At 36.5% G+C, this 13,369-nt stretch overlaps 1 protein-coding gene across 7 annotated transcripts in view; it reads right to left on the bottom strand.

Annotated features, from left to right (window-relative positions):
* LOC116852346 (peptide transporter family 1-like) overlaps nucleotides 1-13,369 on the bottom strand; it is a 221,261-nt gene that overhangs the window by 46,186 nt on the left and 161,706 nt on the right. For 6 of the 7 annotated variants that reach the window (XM_032832615.1, XM_032832621.1, XM_032832619.1 and 3 more), the window contains 2 exons: nucleotides 6,084-6,315; nucleotides 5,415-6,007 (listed from right to left, as the gene is read on the bottom strand). In XM_032832615.1, coding sequence (XP_032688506.1) covers nucleotides 5,415-6,007; nucleotides 6,084-6,315 — 825 coding nt within the window. Of the gene's footprint in view, nucleotides 1-5,120; nucleotides 5,268-5,414; nucleotides 6,008-6,083; nucleotides 6,316-13,369 lie in introns of those variants that run through there. The other variant, XM_032832618.1, reaches the window with a different exon arrangement.

Raw genomic sequence — 13,369 nt, 5'->3', positions numbered from 1 at the left:
AAGCCAAGCGGCTGAAAATGTGAATAGTGTTTATGGTCCTGATACTGTAACAGCCAATCACATGCAATTTTGGTTTCGTCGATTCCGTTCCGGTAATTTTGATGTCAAAGATGCACCACGCTCTGGAAGGCCAATTGTCGAAAATGTCGATAAAATATTGGAAATCGTCGAGTTCAACCGTCATGTAAGCACTGTTTCGATTGCCCAGGAGCTAAACATTGCACAAAAACCCGTTTGGAATCACTTGAATAAGGCTGGATACAAAAAGAAGCTCGATGTATGGGTACCACACGAGTTAACTCAAAAAATCCTCATGAACCGAATTTCCATCTGCCAATAGCTGCTAAATCGTAACAAAATCGACCCATTTCTGCAGCGATGGTGACTGGTGATGAAAAGTGGGTCACTTACGACAACGTCAAGCGAAAACGGTCGTGGTCGAAACGCGGTGAGCCGGCGCAAACGGTGGCCAAGCCAGGATTGACGGTCAGGAAGGCTTTGCTGTGTGTTTGGTGGGATTGGCAGCGAATCATCCACTATGAGCTGCTCCCCTACAGCCAAACTCTTAATTCTGTACTGTCAACAATTGGACCGTCTGAAGGAATCAATCACCCAGAAGCGGCCAGCTTTGGCCAATAGGAGAGGAATTGTGTTTCATCAGGACAACGCCAGGCCACACACATCGATAGTGACTCGCCAGAAGCTCCGGGAGCTTAGTTGGGAGATTCTTATGCATCCACCTTATAGTCCGGACCTGGCACCAAGTGATTACCACCTGTTCTTGTCTATGGCGAATGATTTTGCTGGTGAAAAATTTGCCTCAAGAGAAGCTTGTGAAAATCGACTGTCCCAGTTTTTTGCCAATAGGGACAAGGGTTTCTATGAGAGAGGCATAATAAAATTACCTTCAAAATGGCAACAAGTTATCGAACAAAACGGTGCATATTTGACCTAAATCGGATCATTCTAACTATGCTAAATAAAGCCTTCAATTTCAAGCAAAAATCTCATGGATTTCTTTCTACTACACCTTATATATATATACAGGGTGTAAAAAAATTAGACCGACAAACTTTGAGGGGAAATAGAGGACATAAAAACAAACATATTTTATTACTAATGTTTTTCTCTATGTTTCGTTTTAATACTACAGTGTACAAAATAGGAATTTTATGATTTTAATAAAAAACAAACATATAAGAGAAATTTAATTTATTTCAATTACACATATATATTTTAATCTTCAAAAAACAATGAACAAAAGAACGGAACAAAAATGCGCAATTAATTAGCTCAATTTATAATAAATATTCAAAAATTCCTCCTTTACTTCAACACAAAGATGACATCGTCGAAACATTGACTGTCTCACACGCTCGAAGACTGCAGGAATATTCTGAACTTGGTATGCTGCAGCAGTAATTCGGACTACCAGTTCTGCTTCTGTTTCAATAGGTGTCCCATAAATGTGAGTTTTCATATGCTCCCATAAAAAAAGTCAAGCGAAAATAAATCTGGTTCATCTGTTCATTGTTTTTTGAAGATTAAAATATATATGTGTAATTAAAATAAATTTATTTTTTCCACTTATATGTTTATTTTTTATTATGTTACGTCCCGTAGGGCCTCACGTACCTTACATTGCGTGAAGACCAATTACTTATCCGACCGGGTTACAAAAGTCAAACACACGACAAGAACACGTACATCTCGAGCCTTACAAAAGAACCGTGAATCACACCACCTACAATTACGCATGCCCATATATGGCCTGATCAAACATTTCCCAAATTTCTATTTTTTCCCACCAATCCGAGCTTCATCTTCGTTACCAAGCAAGACATCTCCAACGAATCCGGTAACCGCCATCCCCGAAATTTCCCATTTTCCGAAATTATAAAAGTCTTATCCGTATGACTTCTGTCGCTTTTTTTTCACTTACTGTCATTACGCCGTCCACAAGTTCTGTGTTCATTCACTTATTATCATTACGACGTCTACCAGCATCACTTCTACAATTTTTATTGTCATTACGACGTCTACAAGTATTACTTCTATATTCAATCGTTTGTTATAACGACGTCTACGAGAACCACTCAAGAATCAAAACCGAAGAAAGCAACTAACTCAGGAGATTCAGGACCATCCATTTCTCTTCTCGCACACACTAACAGTAAGTTATTGTTTTATTATGAGGTTTTCAGTGTCTCAATTTTGAATAAGTCCGGACAGACATATCTTTTCTTTGTCGGAAACCCAATCGCAATAATTCCGGGGAATATTAATTAGCGGCAGAACTTCCAAAAATCGGGTTGTCCCTTCCTCGTTGTAGTGGGACGCCAGTCTTGCCAGCAACGGAGTGATCTGCGCGACGCTCTTGAAACGCTGGAGATGCTATCTTCCGCCTCGGACTCCCTTTCGCGCAGAGTATTCGAACGGATAACCCGCAGAGCGTTATCACAATATTTATACAAGAAAATCTACCCCCCCCCCTCTCTACTTACAGCCATTCCCTCTAGATTCGCATCCTCGTCCACCATCTCCATCTCTTCCTCCATCTTTCCCTATAAGTTATTCTCCACCCCCTCCTCCTCCCGACGATCCCGAACATTAACGCTCATCCTCCACACACACACACATACACATACACACACACACACACACACACACACACACACACACACACGCACGCACGCACGCACGCACGCACACGACCACGCACACGCACACACACACACACACACGGGTGTCCCACAACTGGTAGAACAGCCGTTAAAAGTAGGTAGGGAGTGAAATTTGGAACTGAAAGTTCGACCTTGAAATGATCTTTAAAGGTCATTTCGACTTTTAACATATTTTAAAATTTCTATTTAAAAAATTCGATGTGACCTTCAAATAAACTTGAAGGTCAAGGTCAAGGTGAAATTGAAGATCACCATCCGAACTCAACAACTTTTGTAAGGGTTGGGTTGGTTGCTCCTCGACAAGATATGTGTTCAGGTGCGTAATTTCAAATATTTTGTCCTTGAAATAACCTCTGAAGGTTATTCCAAAGAAGAGCCTCAAGTTCCCATCTAAACGTAAAATTTTGCGCTTTTTCCAAATCCGGGGTAAAAAATAGGGGTTTCTATTTTAAAATTCGATTTGACCTTCAAATGATCTTAAAGGTCAAGGTCAGGGTGAAATTGAGAATCACCATCCGATGTCCCCCTCCGAACCCAACAACTTTTGTAAGGGTTATTTTCGGATTGGTGGCTCCCCTGACGAGATATTCAGGTGCGTAATTTAAAATGAGACCCTGTATATATATACAAGGTGTGGAAAAAGTATGAGGAAAAAGTATGATAAGGTGTGGAAACCCTGAAGAATCTAAAAAAAATATAAGTTTTGCTGAAAATGTTTCAATTAAAAGTTGTAGGATTTCAAAAGTTTTATTCAATAGTCTCATCAGTTTGATCCTGTCTGGCGTCGTTAAGGTAAAGTCAAAGTCACCTTGAATTTTTTAAGTGGAACACCCTATTTTTTATTGCATATTCTTATAGTCCTTCTCAATACTTTTTCAAAGCACTATAATTTTATTCATTTTGGGTCAGCCGTTTCAAAGTTATTGAGTATTTTACAGTAAGAAGTAATAGACATCCGATTTCGAGATACTTGTATTTTCATTCCGAAATGTTGCATTGAAGAGCTGCTTAACATCATTGTATGACCTTAGTCTGTCTCCCCATCCTCATCATCAAAAGAGATATTCGTTCACGTTCAGTAAGGTGCAACATTTTAAAAGCAACTAATAATAAGTAGCCGTGAAAACAACTGAAAGTGAGTAGCCGTGAAAACATCTGAGAATGAGTAACCGTGAAAACAACTGAAAGTGAGTACCTGTGAAAACAACAGAGTGAGTAGCCGTGAAAACAGCTGAGAGCTTAGATTATCCTCCGATCTTGCCTTTGTTGGCTGGATCATATTCCGACCTTATCTTCGGGTCTATTACTTTTTACTGTAAAATATTCAATAACTTTGAAACGGCTGACCCAAAATGAATAAAATTATAGTGCTTTGAAAGGGTATTTAGAAGAACTATAAGAATATGCAATAAAAAATAGGGTGTTCCATTTAAAAAATTTAAAGTGACTTTGACTTCACCTTACTGACGCCAGCCAGGGTCAAACTATTTAATAGATCTTTTTAAATTCTACAACTTTTATTTGAATCATTTTTCTGTAAAACTTATATTTTTTGAGATCTTTCAAGGTTTTCATACTTTTCCTCACCTTGTATATATATAGGGTGTCCCAAATCACCTTCACAATCTCTTGTGAGGATATAGAGCGGATTGAGATGAACACAAAAGCCTAATATTATTTTGCGATATTCGCAATAAATCTCAAGATATTAATTAAAAAAGATTGATGAATAATCACGCACGATATGGTAGATGAGTTGCAATGGCGTCGTCTGCCGTTGTATACTTTTACATTAAGTCAATCTGAACAAAAAAGTCCTCTACCATTTTGTAAATGATCACATAGTTTTTCAGATATTAATTAAAGAAAATTTGTGCATTATGGTACATAATCTGGTGACAATTTTCTTTGATTAATATCTGAAAATCTATGTTGTTATTTGCAAAATGGTAGAGAATTTTTTTGTTCAGTTGGACTTAATGTAAAAGTATACAACGATAGACGACACCATTGCAGCTCATCTACCATATCGTGATCATTTATCAATCTTTTTTTAATTAATATCTTGACTATTATTGCAAATATTGCAAAATGATATAGAACTTTTGCATTCACCTCAATCCGCTCTACGTTCTCACGAGAGATTGTGAACGTGATCTGGGACACCTTGTATATGGATTACATCTTCAATAAACATAGATGTTCCATAGATTTATAAATCTATTATATACGTCTATTAGATATTTTGTTCTATATGAAAAAACAATATCACGGACAAGAGTCGGTAAGCCTGGCTTGGACCGGCGTCGCGCTGCCATCGGATAGTGAATGTTGGCTGCTGTGGACGTCGACGTCGAGCCGTGACTCGACATCGGACAAGAGTCGGCAAGCCTAGCTTGGACCGGCGTTGCGCCGCGATCGAAAAAATGATAGTCGACTTGCCATGATACCACCAGAGTCGGCCCATAAGTTGACATCGGGCAAGAGTCGATAAATGGGTGCTTTGGATTTTTTACAAGATCATCCTCCGATGATGAATTCCAAGTACAGTTACTTCCGACTTCCTGAACGATTAGGCTCCTCCTATAGAGTACGTTACACTATATTCCGCTGAACGACATTGTTAACTACTCCGCTACTCGGAGTAGAGTTTTAGAACGCAGTCCTATAAGTGCCTACTGGACGTTTTCCTCTACTCGAACATTTTCAAAGTTAGTCTTCGCTGTTTACCTGTCGATCAAAGATTGACACCTCCGATATGATTACCACAATAAGATTGCCAAAGGCTACGGTCAGCAGCCAGCCTGCCTGCAGTAGGGATTTCATGCTTTTCGGTGCTTGGGTGAAAGCAAACTGTAGGCCCGTCACCGAAAACATCACTTCGGCCATCGTAATGATGATGTACTGCGGTAGCAGCCACATCATGTGCATTGAATTGGGCGGCGTGACCATAATCGTTCGGCCGAAGATCTTGTTTTCACCTATGTTGGAGCCCACCACGGTATACACACCGCCAAGTTTGAATTCGACGCTTTCTTGCAGTTGAATGTTGTCCAAGAAGATATTGTATTCGTTCGGATATAGTTCCTGGAGATTCGAGTGCGAAAAGGTACTCGTGTTGAACGATATCGAATTCACCGTCTCGCCTTTCCGAACGAATTTCAACACGGAGTTGGTAGTCGATGAGGGGGCAACATAAATGAGAGCACGAACTACTGGTTTGCCGTTGCGCGACTTCTCCACTGTGTCATTGTAGTGGTAATTAAGTCCGTCAGGCGTTATGACCCAAGAGGATGCAGTGGCCTCCTCAACCGTAATACTGCCTGGTAAAGGAAATTATTTTTCGCACTATTCGCACAGAAGTGAAATCCTTTTTCTATTTAGTATCCATGAAGTTACCTTCCGCGTCCTGCTGCAAATGGGAGTAGCCGTTTGTGTAGCACTTTGTGAAATCTGCTATGTAGGGTAGTGTAATCGATCCGTTTACCTTCACATTTAAATCCGCCCACATGCTTAACGGATATACGGTAACTGATTTTCTATCCTCGAATTTTAGATCCACATGACAATTTAACGTATTGAAGATTCGAAGCTGAGCCGATTCCGTTGACGGTAACACTGGAAATGTTTTCTAAAATCAAATATGTGAGTTAAGTGACAAGATCTTATATTTTCTGTGTATCTTAATTATTATATAATTTAACTTTGATAATCATAAATCAGGGTTGAGTACCCCGGTAAAAAAAAGTTGATCGAAAACGATAGAATAAAATTCTATCATTTCATTTATTCACAAATGTGAATAGTATTCTATCGTATACGATAGGTAATGATAGAATTTCTATCGTTAGTTTCCTATAGAATACGAAATTGTTTATAACCAGATAAAATACGATAAAATACGATAGGATTTATATCTGCACTTACATGCGAGAACGATACAGCTTAAAAAAAAACAATTCAAATTGATAGCGCTATCACTTCATAACTACCCAGACAGCACAATGTCCAAAATCGGGTCATAAGATGTCTTTAAAAGATCTTTAAGACATCTTTACGACAAGTTTATAAGATATTGTCTTAAAGATATCTTAAAAATATCCTAAAAACGTCTTATGACTCGATTTTGGACATTTGTGCTGTCTAGGTAGTTAATCAGTTTAAAATTGAATTAAAAAGTTAATAACCTTTAACATAATTAAACTTTTAATTTAAATTGGTTATTTTAAAATGCATTAACTTTAACTTATTAACTTTTTTATACAAGTTAAAATAATTAATTAATATTAAAATTATTCCGGTTTGTTTGCAATAGAACAAGAAAAATATTAGGACCTTGAATAAGTTCTCGCTGTTTTCCAACAAATGGCATTACCAGAACTGCGTGCGTGTAGTTTAAGATGGTAACGTATCTATAAGGAAGTACTATAAGCAAGCTTGAAATTCAGTACGTCATTTTGCCGAAGTGTAAACAACTTTTTTTTTCATAGTGTTAAACATGTCGAGTTTCGTGCCAAAAAAAGAGTATTTGAGGGGAATTTTACTGCACTAATTTATTCAAAAAAATCTGCAGCTGAAGCACACAGAATTCTTGTTGAGACTTACGGCGACCATGCTCTGTCGGAAACAACATACAGAGATTGGTTTAGACGCTTCAAAAATAATGATTCTGATGTTGAAGATAGAGAACGCTCTGGTGCACCGAAAAAGTTTGAAAACGAAGAATTGGAGGCATTACTTTATAAAGACTCATGTCAGACGCTAGCTGAACTTGCAGAATCATTAGGAGTTGATCACACAACAGTTTCGAAATATTTGAAAGTATTAGGAATGATTAAAAAGCAAGGACATTGGGTGCCGTATAAGTTGAAGCCGAGAGACGTCGAAAGACGTCGAACGGCGTCTTTTCACATGTGAACAGCTGCTTCAACAGCAGAAAAGGAAAAGTTTTTTGCATTGTATCGTGATTGGCGATGAAAAGTGGATACACTACGATAACCCTAAGCGTAGAAGATCGTGGGGTAAGCCCGGCCATGTATCAATATCGTCGGCAAAGCCGAATATCCATGGTTCGAAGCTTCTGTTCTGCATTTGGTGGATCAGTTGGATGTATCTTATTATGAACTGCTTAAACCGAACGAAACCATCACGGGAGATCACTATCGACTACAATTGATGCGTTTGAGCCAAGCATTGAAGGAAAAACGGCCGCTATAAGAGCAAAGACATGACAAAGTGATTTTGCAACATGATAACGCTCAGCCACATGTTACACAACCGGTGAAAACCTTCTTAGAAACGCTTAAATGGGAAGTCCTACCCCACCCGCCGTATTCACCAGACATTGCCCATTCCGATTATCTCTTGTTCCGATCGATGGCACATGGCCTGGCTGAGCAGCACTTCCATTCTTATAAATATGCCAAAAAATGGGTCGACTCATGGATAGCCTCAAAAGACATGTCGTTTTTCCGACGTGGAATTCAAATGCTGCCAGAAAGATGAGAAAAAGTAGTGGCTAGCAATGGACAATACTTTTAGTGACATGTTTTTTACGACTTTTTTTAAATAAAGCATTAATTTTCATGAAAAATCAGCGAGGACTTATTCAAGGTCCTAATGACAAATAATGCCAATAGAATTTTTTTATTTCTCTGAGTGCCAATGTTGTTTTCTTGTATGGAATTCTGAATACGAAATAGCTAGCATTTTTTTAAAAGAGACTATCTTTTTATTATTTCACATAAATTTAATCTACGATTAAAATGTTATTATACAAATGTTATTATACAAAAAATATACTATTTTGCATAATTAACTTTTAATTTTAATGAGTAAATTTTATTTTATCTTAACTTTTAATTAAATTAATTTTTATGTAACTTTTAATTAAATTAATTTTTAAGCCATCAACTTTAAAGTTACCCACATAATAGTAGATACTCACAGGATATCTTAATTAGAACTATATGATCTTATCTTGATCCAAACTGAATGGTAAATCATAGGATCATCTGAGGATAACTTAGATAGCAGAAGATCTTCAGGGAACATCATGAAGGTTTCTAGACGTGAATGTCTTTAAGAGATCACTAGAACGTCTTTTGGAGATCAGTACTATTCGGGTTATATCTAACACTGCTATTTTGTATTTACATTAAAATTACTTATATTTATGATAACAAATGATATTTATAAGGAAAAGGATTCACACAGCAGAATATTCAAAATACATCATAATGATGACTTAGTGATATAACGATGTCTCTAGGTTATCCGTATGATACATTGTGGACATTTCTGCTAGGCTGCGTTTGAATAACTTATTGTTCATTTGAGTATTTTTTTACAGTACAGTACAGTACAGTATAGTAGTATTTATTGATCAATCATAATAAAGAAATCTTTGTTTTTTTAATTAATTTCGAATTATCGTGCTGATAATTATCTCTCTTATATTCCCTTATAGAAATATACTAAGAATCATTGATAATTACTTATTATTAATTGATAATTACTTATAAGTAATAAGATAATAAGTAATTGATAATTACTTATTATCCAGTATTTTTAATACTGAAAATAAGTAATTATCAATGATTCTTAGTATGATATTTCTATAAGGGTTATTTATACGTTGGACGATTTTGTTTACATTTCGCGGTTTAAAACGCGAACAAACTCTAATATTTCTCTTCCTTAAATTTTAAGTGGGCAATACAAAGCACTTTTTATCAAGTAAGGAATTGGCGTATATCTGAGGCGACTGCCCTTATAGAAATATCATACTAAGAATCATTGATAATTACTTATTTTCAGTATTAAAAATACTGGATAATAAGTAATTATCAATGATTCTTAGTATGATATTTCTATAAGGGTGACCAAAATCCAAAAGATATCTTCGGTTCAAGTTCGAATCTCATCAGTGCCAAGTGAATTTTCAAACATGATACAGTGTGAAATCATATAAAATTGTTAAATTAGTGCAAAATCAAGCATGTGCCGACAACTAAAAAATATTTATAGAAGAAATAATAAACATTTTTTAGCAAAAAAAATTTTTTAACAAAAATATTTTCAAAATATTTTCAAATGTTTATTATTATTTTTTTGAACCTGAGATTTTCGGACATAAAATATTTATAAGATTTATTATAAATATTTTAAAAATATTTTACATTTATATATATATAGTATATTTTAATATTACGGTAATATTATTGTGATTAATTTTCGCGGATATGTTTTCGCAGCAATATTTCTGCAATATTACTGATATATTAACATGTAATTCCTGACGAAAATAAGAAGTTTCACAAACGTTTGTTTAGCATTTACGTGAGCGTTTGCGGGAGTTTGTTGAGAGTTTAAAAATTGTCAGTAAAGCGGAAATTACAATGCTGTAGCATTTGAAAAACGTTTACATATTGGAAGAGTGTTTGCTGAATGGAGAGAAAACGCTTGTCTTACGGCATTGTCGGAAAAATATTTTTTAAATGTTTTAAAGCTCTGCTATCTCGCCGCAGAAAGTCTGAATTAACGGTAGCGCCTAGTAGTGTCAAGAACACAAAATAGCCATGTCAGCGTAGCTGATTGGCTAACACTAGGCCAGGCTCACGCTAAGCATCGCTTGACACTTCAGAAAATTAATTGGATTTTATTGCGTTATTTTGCAGTTTCTCCGTGAAGTGTGTATATTATCGTGATCCTCATAGCTGTAAAATGTGCAGCAAACTCAGTGATACTGGTAATATATTGTGAAAATCGAGAAATTAAATGTGTTCATATATGCTGATCCCAGCTGTCACAAACCACCGTGACAGCCGAAAAATGTAGCATTATTTCAGAAATTATTTTACGTAATATATCAGCCAGATATCTGAGTTTGCTGTACTTCTTACAAGTTTCAGGATTAAGAAAATATTTATTTCTTTAGGAAAAAGTAAAAAATAAAGTAATAAAACGCTAAACTAATTTTCGGTATGTCATTTCTCACTTTTGACGTCATCAAACCATGGCCGCTTTAGAAATAGCAGAGCCTTAAGGCGATGCTGGATATCGGCGTTAGGCCCGTTTTAAGCCATGTCGTTTATCTTTTAATTGCATGCATGGAATTGAAAACGCTTTTACACAGTAAAAGTATGATCATTAATGAAGTAAGGTAGCTCAAAAGTTGTTTCGAAAACAACAAAAAATTTTTAATTTACTATTGAAAATGCGGCACTGCATCATATTTACGTTTCATATGAAAAATTCAGAGTTTATATATGGAAAATGACTAGCCCTCTTATTGCAGACGACTTTCACAAACATTATAAGACCATCATAACAGGATTTTAACGGATAGTTTAAATAAAAAACGACATGGCTTAATAAACGATACGCGTGCTAGCGTAAATTACGGTACGCGTGGCAAAACAGGCTGAGTTTAGTTCACGCATGTCGCGGCAGATGGCACTGTATCTCGACCTGAGCTCAGCGCGCCGAAGAAGAAAGAAAGAAGATTAGAAGAAGATAAGAGCGAGAGAGAAGGAAATAATTCCTCCTCATCTTATACTGCCTCGTGAAGATGTGTGAAAATCGGTGCGTGAGGGGAAGACGCACACAAAGCACGTGCCATGTTATATTTGGCCCGACTGTCCAGCACTATCAGTTAGAAGGAGACAGACATATACTACGTTACGACTATCTGTCTCTTACTCTCTATTGGGCGAGTTTGCTGCGATCAGAATGAGTCGTATCAATAGCGCCCGACCGTCGGGTACGTACACGGCATGTATGCACACTTATTCATATGTTTCTCATTTTGTTTAAACCATCCATTGAAATCCTATGATGATCTTTTAATGACAAATTTTTTCAAAGTCGATACAATGCCGCCTAGCTGAAACTGTAGTACAGACTACGTTTGCACGGCAATGAATCAAATTTAATTAGAATTCAGGTAAAATAAATAGAAATCGCCATGCAAACGACTTTGAGGAACACAAGCATCATAAGACGATTTTAATTAAGGGGAAAACCTTCTTTACACGGTCGAAAAATACATGATTTTCACGAATTTTTTTCTCGGGTATAATAACTTGAAACGTTTTGAAATTTTTATGACAATTTAATACACAATCAAAGAGTACACAGGAATTTTTTCAAAAAAAAAAAAGATGTTTACTATAAAAACGGACGCCATATTAATATCGCTTCCCTTATGGAGTGTCTCCGCTGTGTAGCATCCTTAATTTTGATCTGAAACAAAAAACCAAAATTTTTTGTTATGTTTATGATACTAGCTTCTATGTGACATTTCGATTTTTTAAAGAAAAAGTCGAAATTGCATGTTTTTACACAGTTTAAAATTGAAAGTGCGTTTTTCGTTAAAAAAAATCGACTTTAAAATACGAAAAAAATATGAAAAAATTTTTTTTTTCAAAAAACAATTAATGTCACATCGAAGAGAATTTAATTATCTTTAAAATGAGAGGTCATAAAGCCAAATCGGTTCAGTAGATTTCTCTTAATCGTGTACACAAAATCGAAAAAACGTGTTTCGAGAAAAACGCGTTTAAAGTTTTAGATGCATAAAAATACTACATATTCACAACTTACGGCAGTCTCACGCTAATCAGCGATTCCAGCTGCATAAAGTAGCCCCTCCACTTCCTCGTAGAACTCGTAGAACTCGTTTTGAGCCATCATCTCCATCCTACGAGCCGTTCTTGCCTCTTTTGAACTGCTATAGCTTCGGCGGTTCTGTCTGTTTATTCGCTTCTTGTCCTTCGTTATGGCAAAATTGTGTGCCTGGATCCCAATTTCGATATCCAATTTGTTCATTATCATTAACACTGCATTGTAGCCTTCGTTAAATATCGATGCAGCAATTTCATAACCGGTATTTATAAGAGGTCCAGAATCAATCTGTGTAGAGCCACAAGAACACAACTATCTTAAAACCGAAACCACGAATTCCCGATTCTCTAAATTCGACATTTTTCAAGCACTTTCGACATATAAGCAGTTGTGCGAGCGTTTGAAAAACGCTTAGAAAATCTATAATTTTATACGCATGAGCCCTATTCACTTCAGAGTCAAAAACATTAGCACTGCTTAGTTTTTTACTGGAAGCACTCGTATTACTAATTTTCTCTTCTTTGGCTTCATTTTCTTGATCTTTACTCCAAGGAGATTTCCTTTTTCGAGGCCTCGTTGAACGTCTGGACTGCCCGTGTGTCGCTTTCGGATACGAAGTCATGCTGCATTCAGCAACGTATTCACTCGACAAGAGACGAAAGCGAACTGATCGTAGGTCAAAACAAGTTTGAAAGGGAAGACAGATAAAATTTCTACCAACGGACTTTTCGAACGCAGGTATAAACACGCTCCGAGAACGCAGGTATAAACGCGACCGCCCGAGGGTCGCTAGGCCCGTCTGAACTCGTCACCCGACCCGTCCGCTTTAACTTCGTAACTTCGTAAATACTGCAGATATCGACTTGAAATTTTCAGGGAATATTCTTGAATAGTTTAACAATCGATTAAGACTATTTCCAAAATATCGATTTTTTTGATCCGATAAAGGAGGTTTCCCCCTTAATGTTTAAACATAAAAGAGAAAGTACGAGTAAGTGACACGCATGTAAAATGTGATGTAAATGAAATCTTCAAATGATGCTCTTACAATGCTTCAC

Source organism: Odontomachus brunneus, unplaced genomic scaffold (assembly GCF_010583005.1).
Source record: "Odontomachus brunneus isolate Ranch 3 - 2012 unplaced genomic scaffold, Obru_v1 Obru_scaffold_217, whole genome shotgun sequence".
Classification (NCBI taxonomy): domain Eukaryota; kingdom Metazoa; phylum Arthropoda; class Insecta; order Hymenoptera; family Formicidae; genus Odontomachus; species Odontomachus brunneus.
The sequence above is the reverse complement of the archived record's forward strand: the minus strand, read 5'-3'. Positions and strand labels throughout refer to the sequence as shown.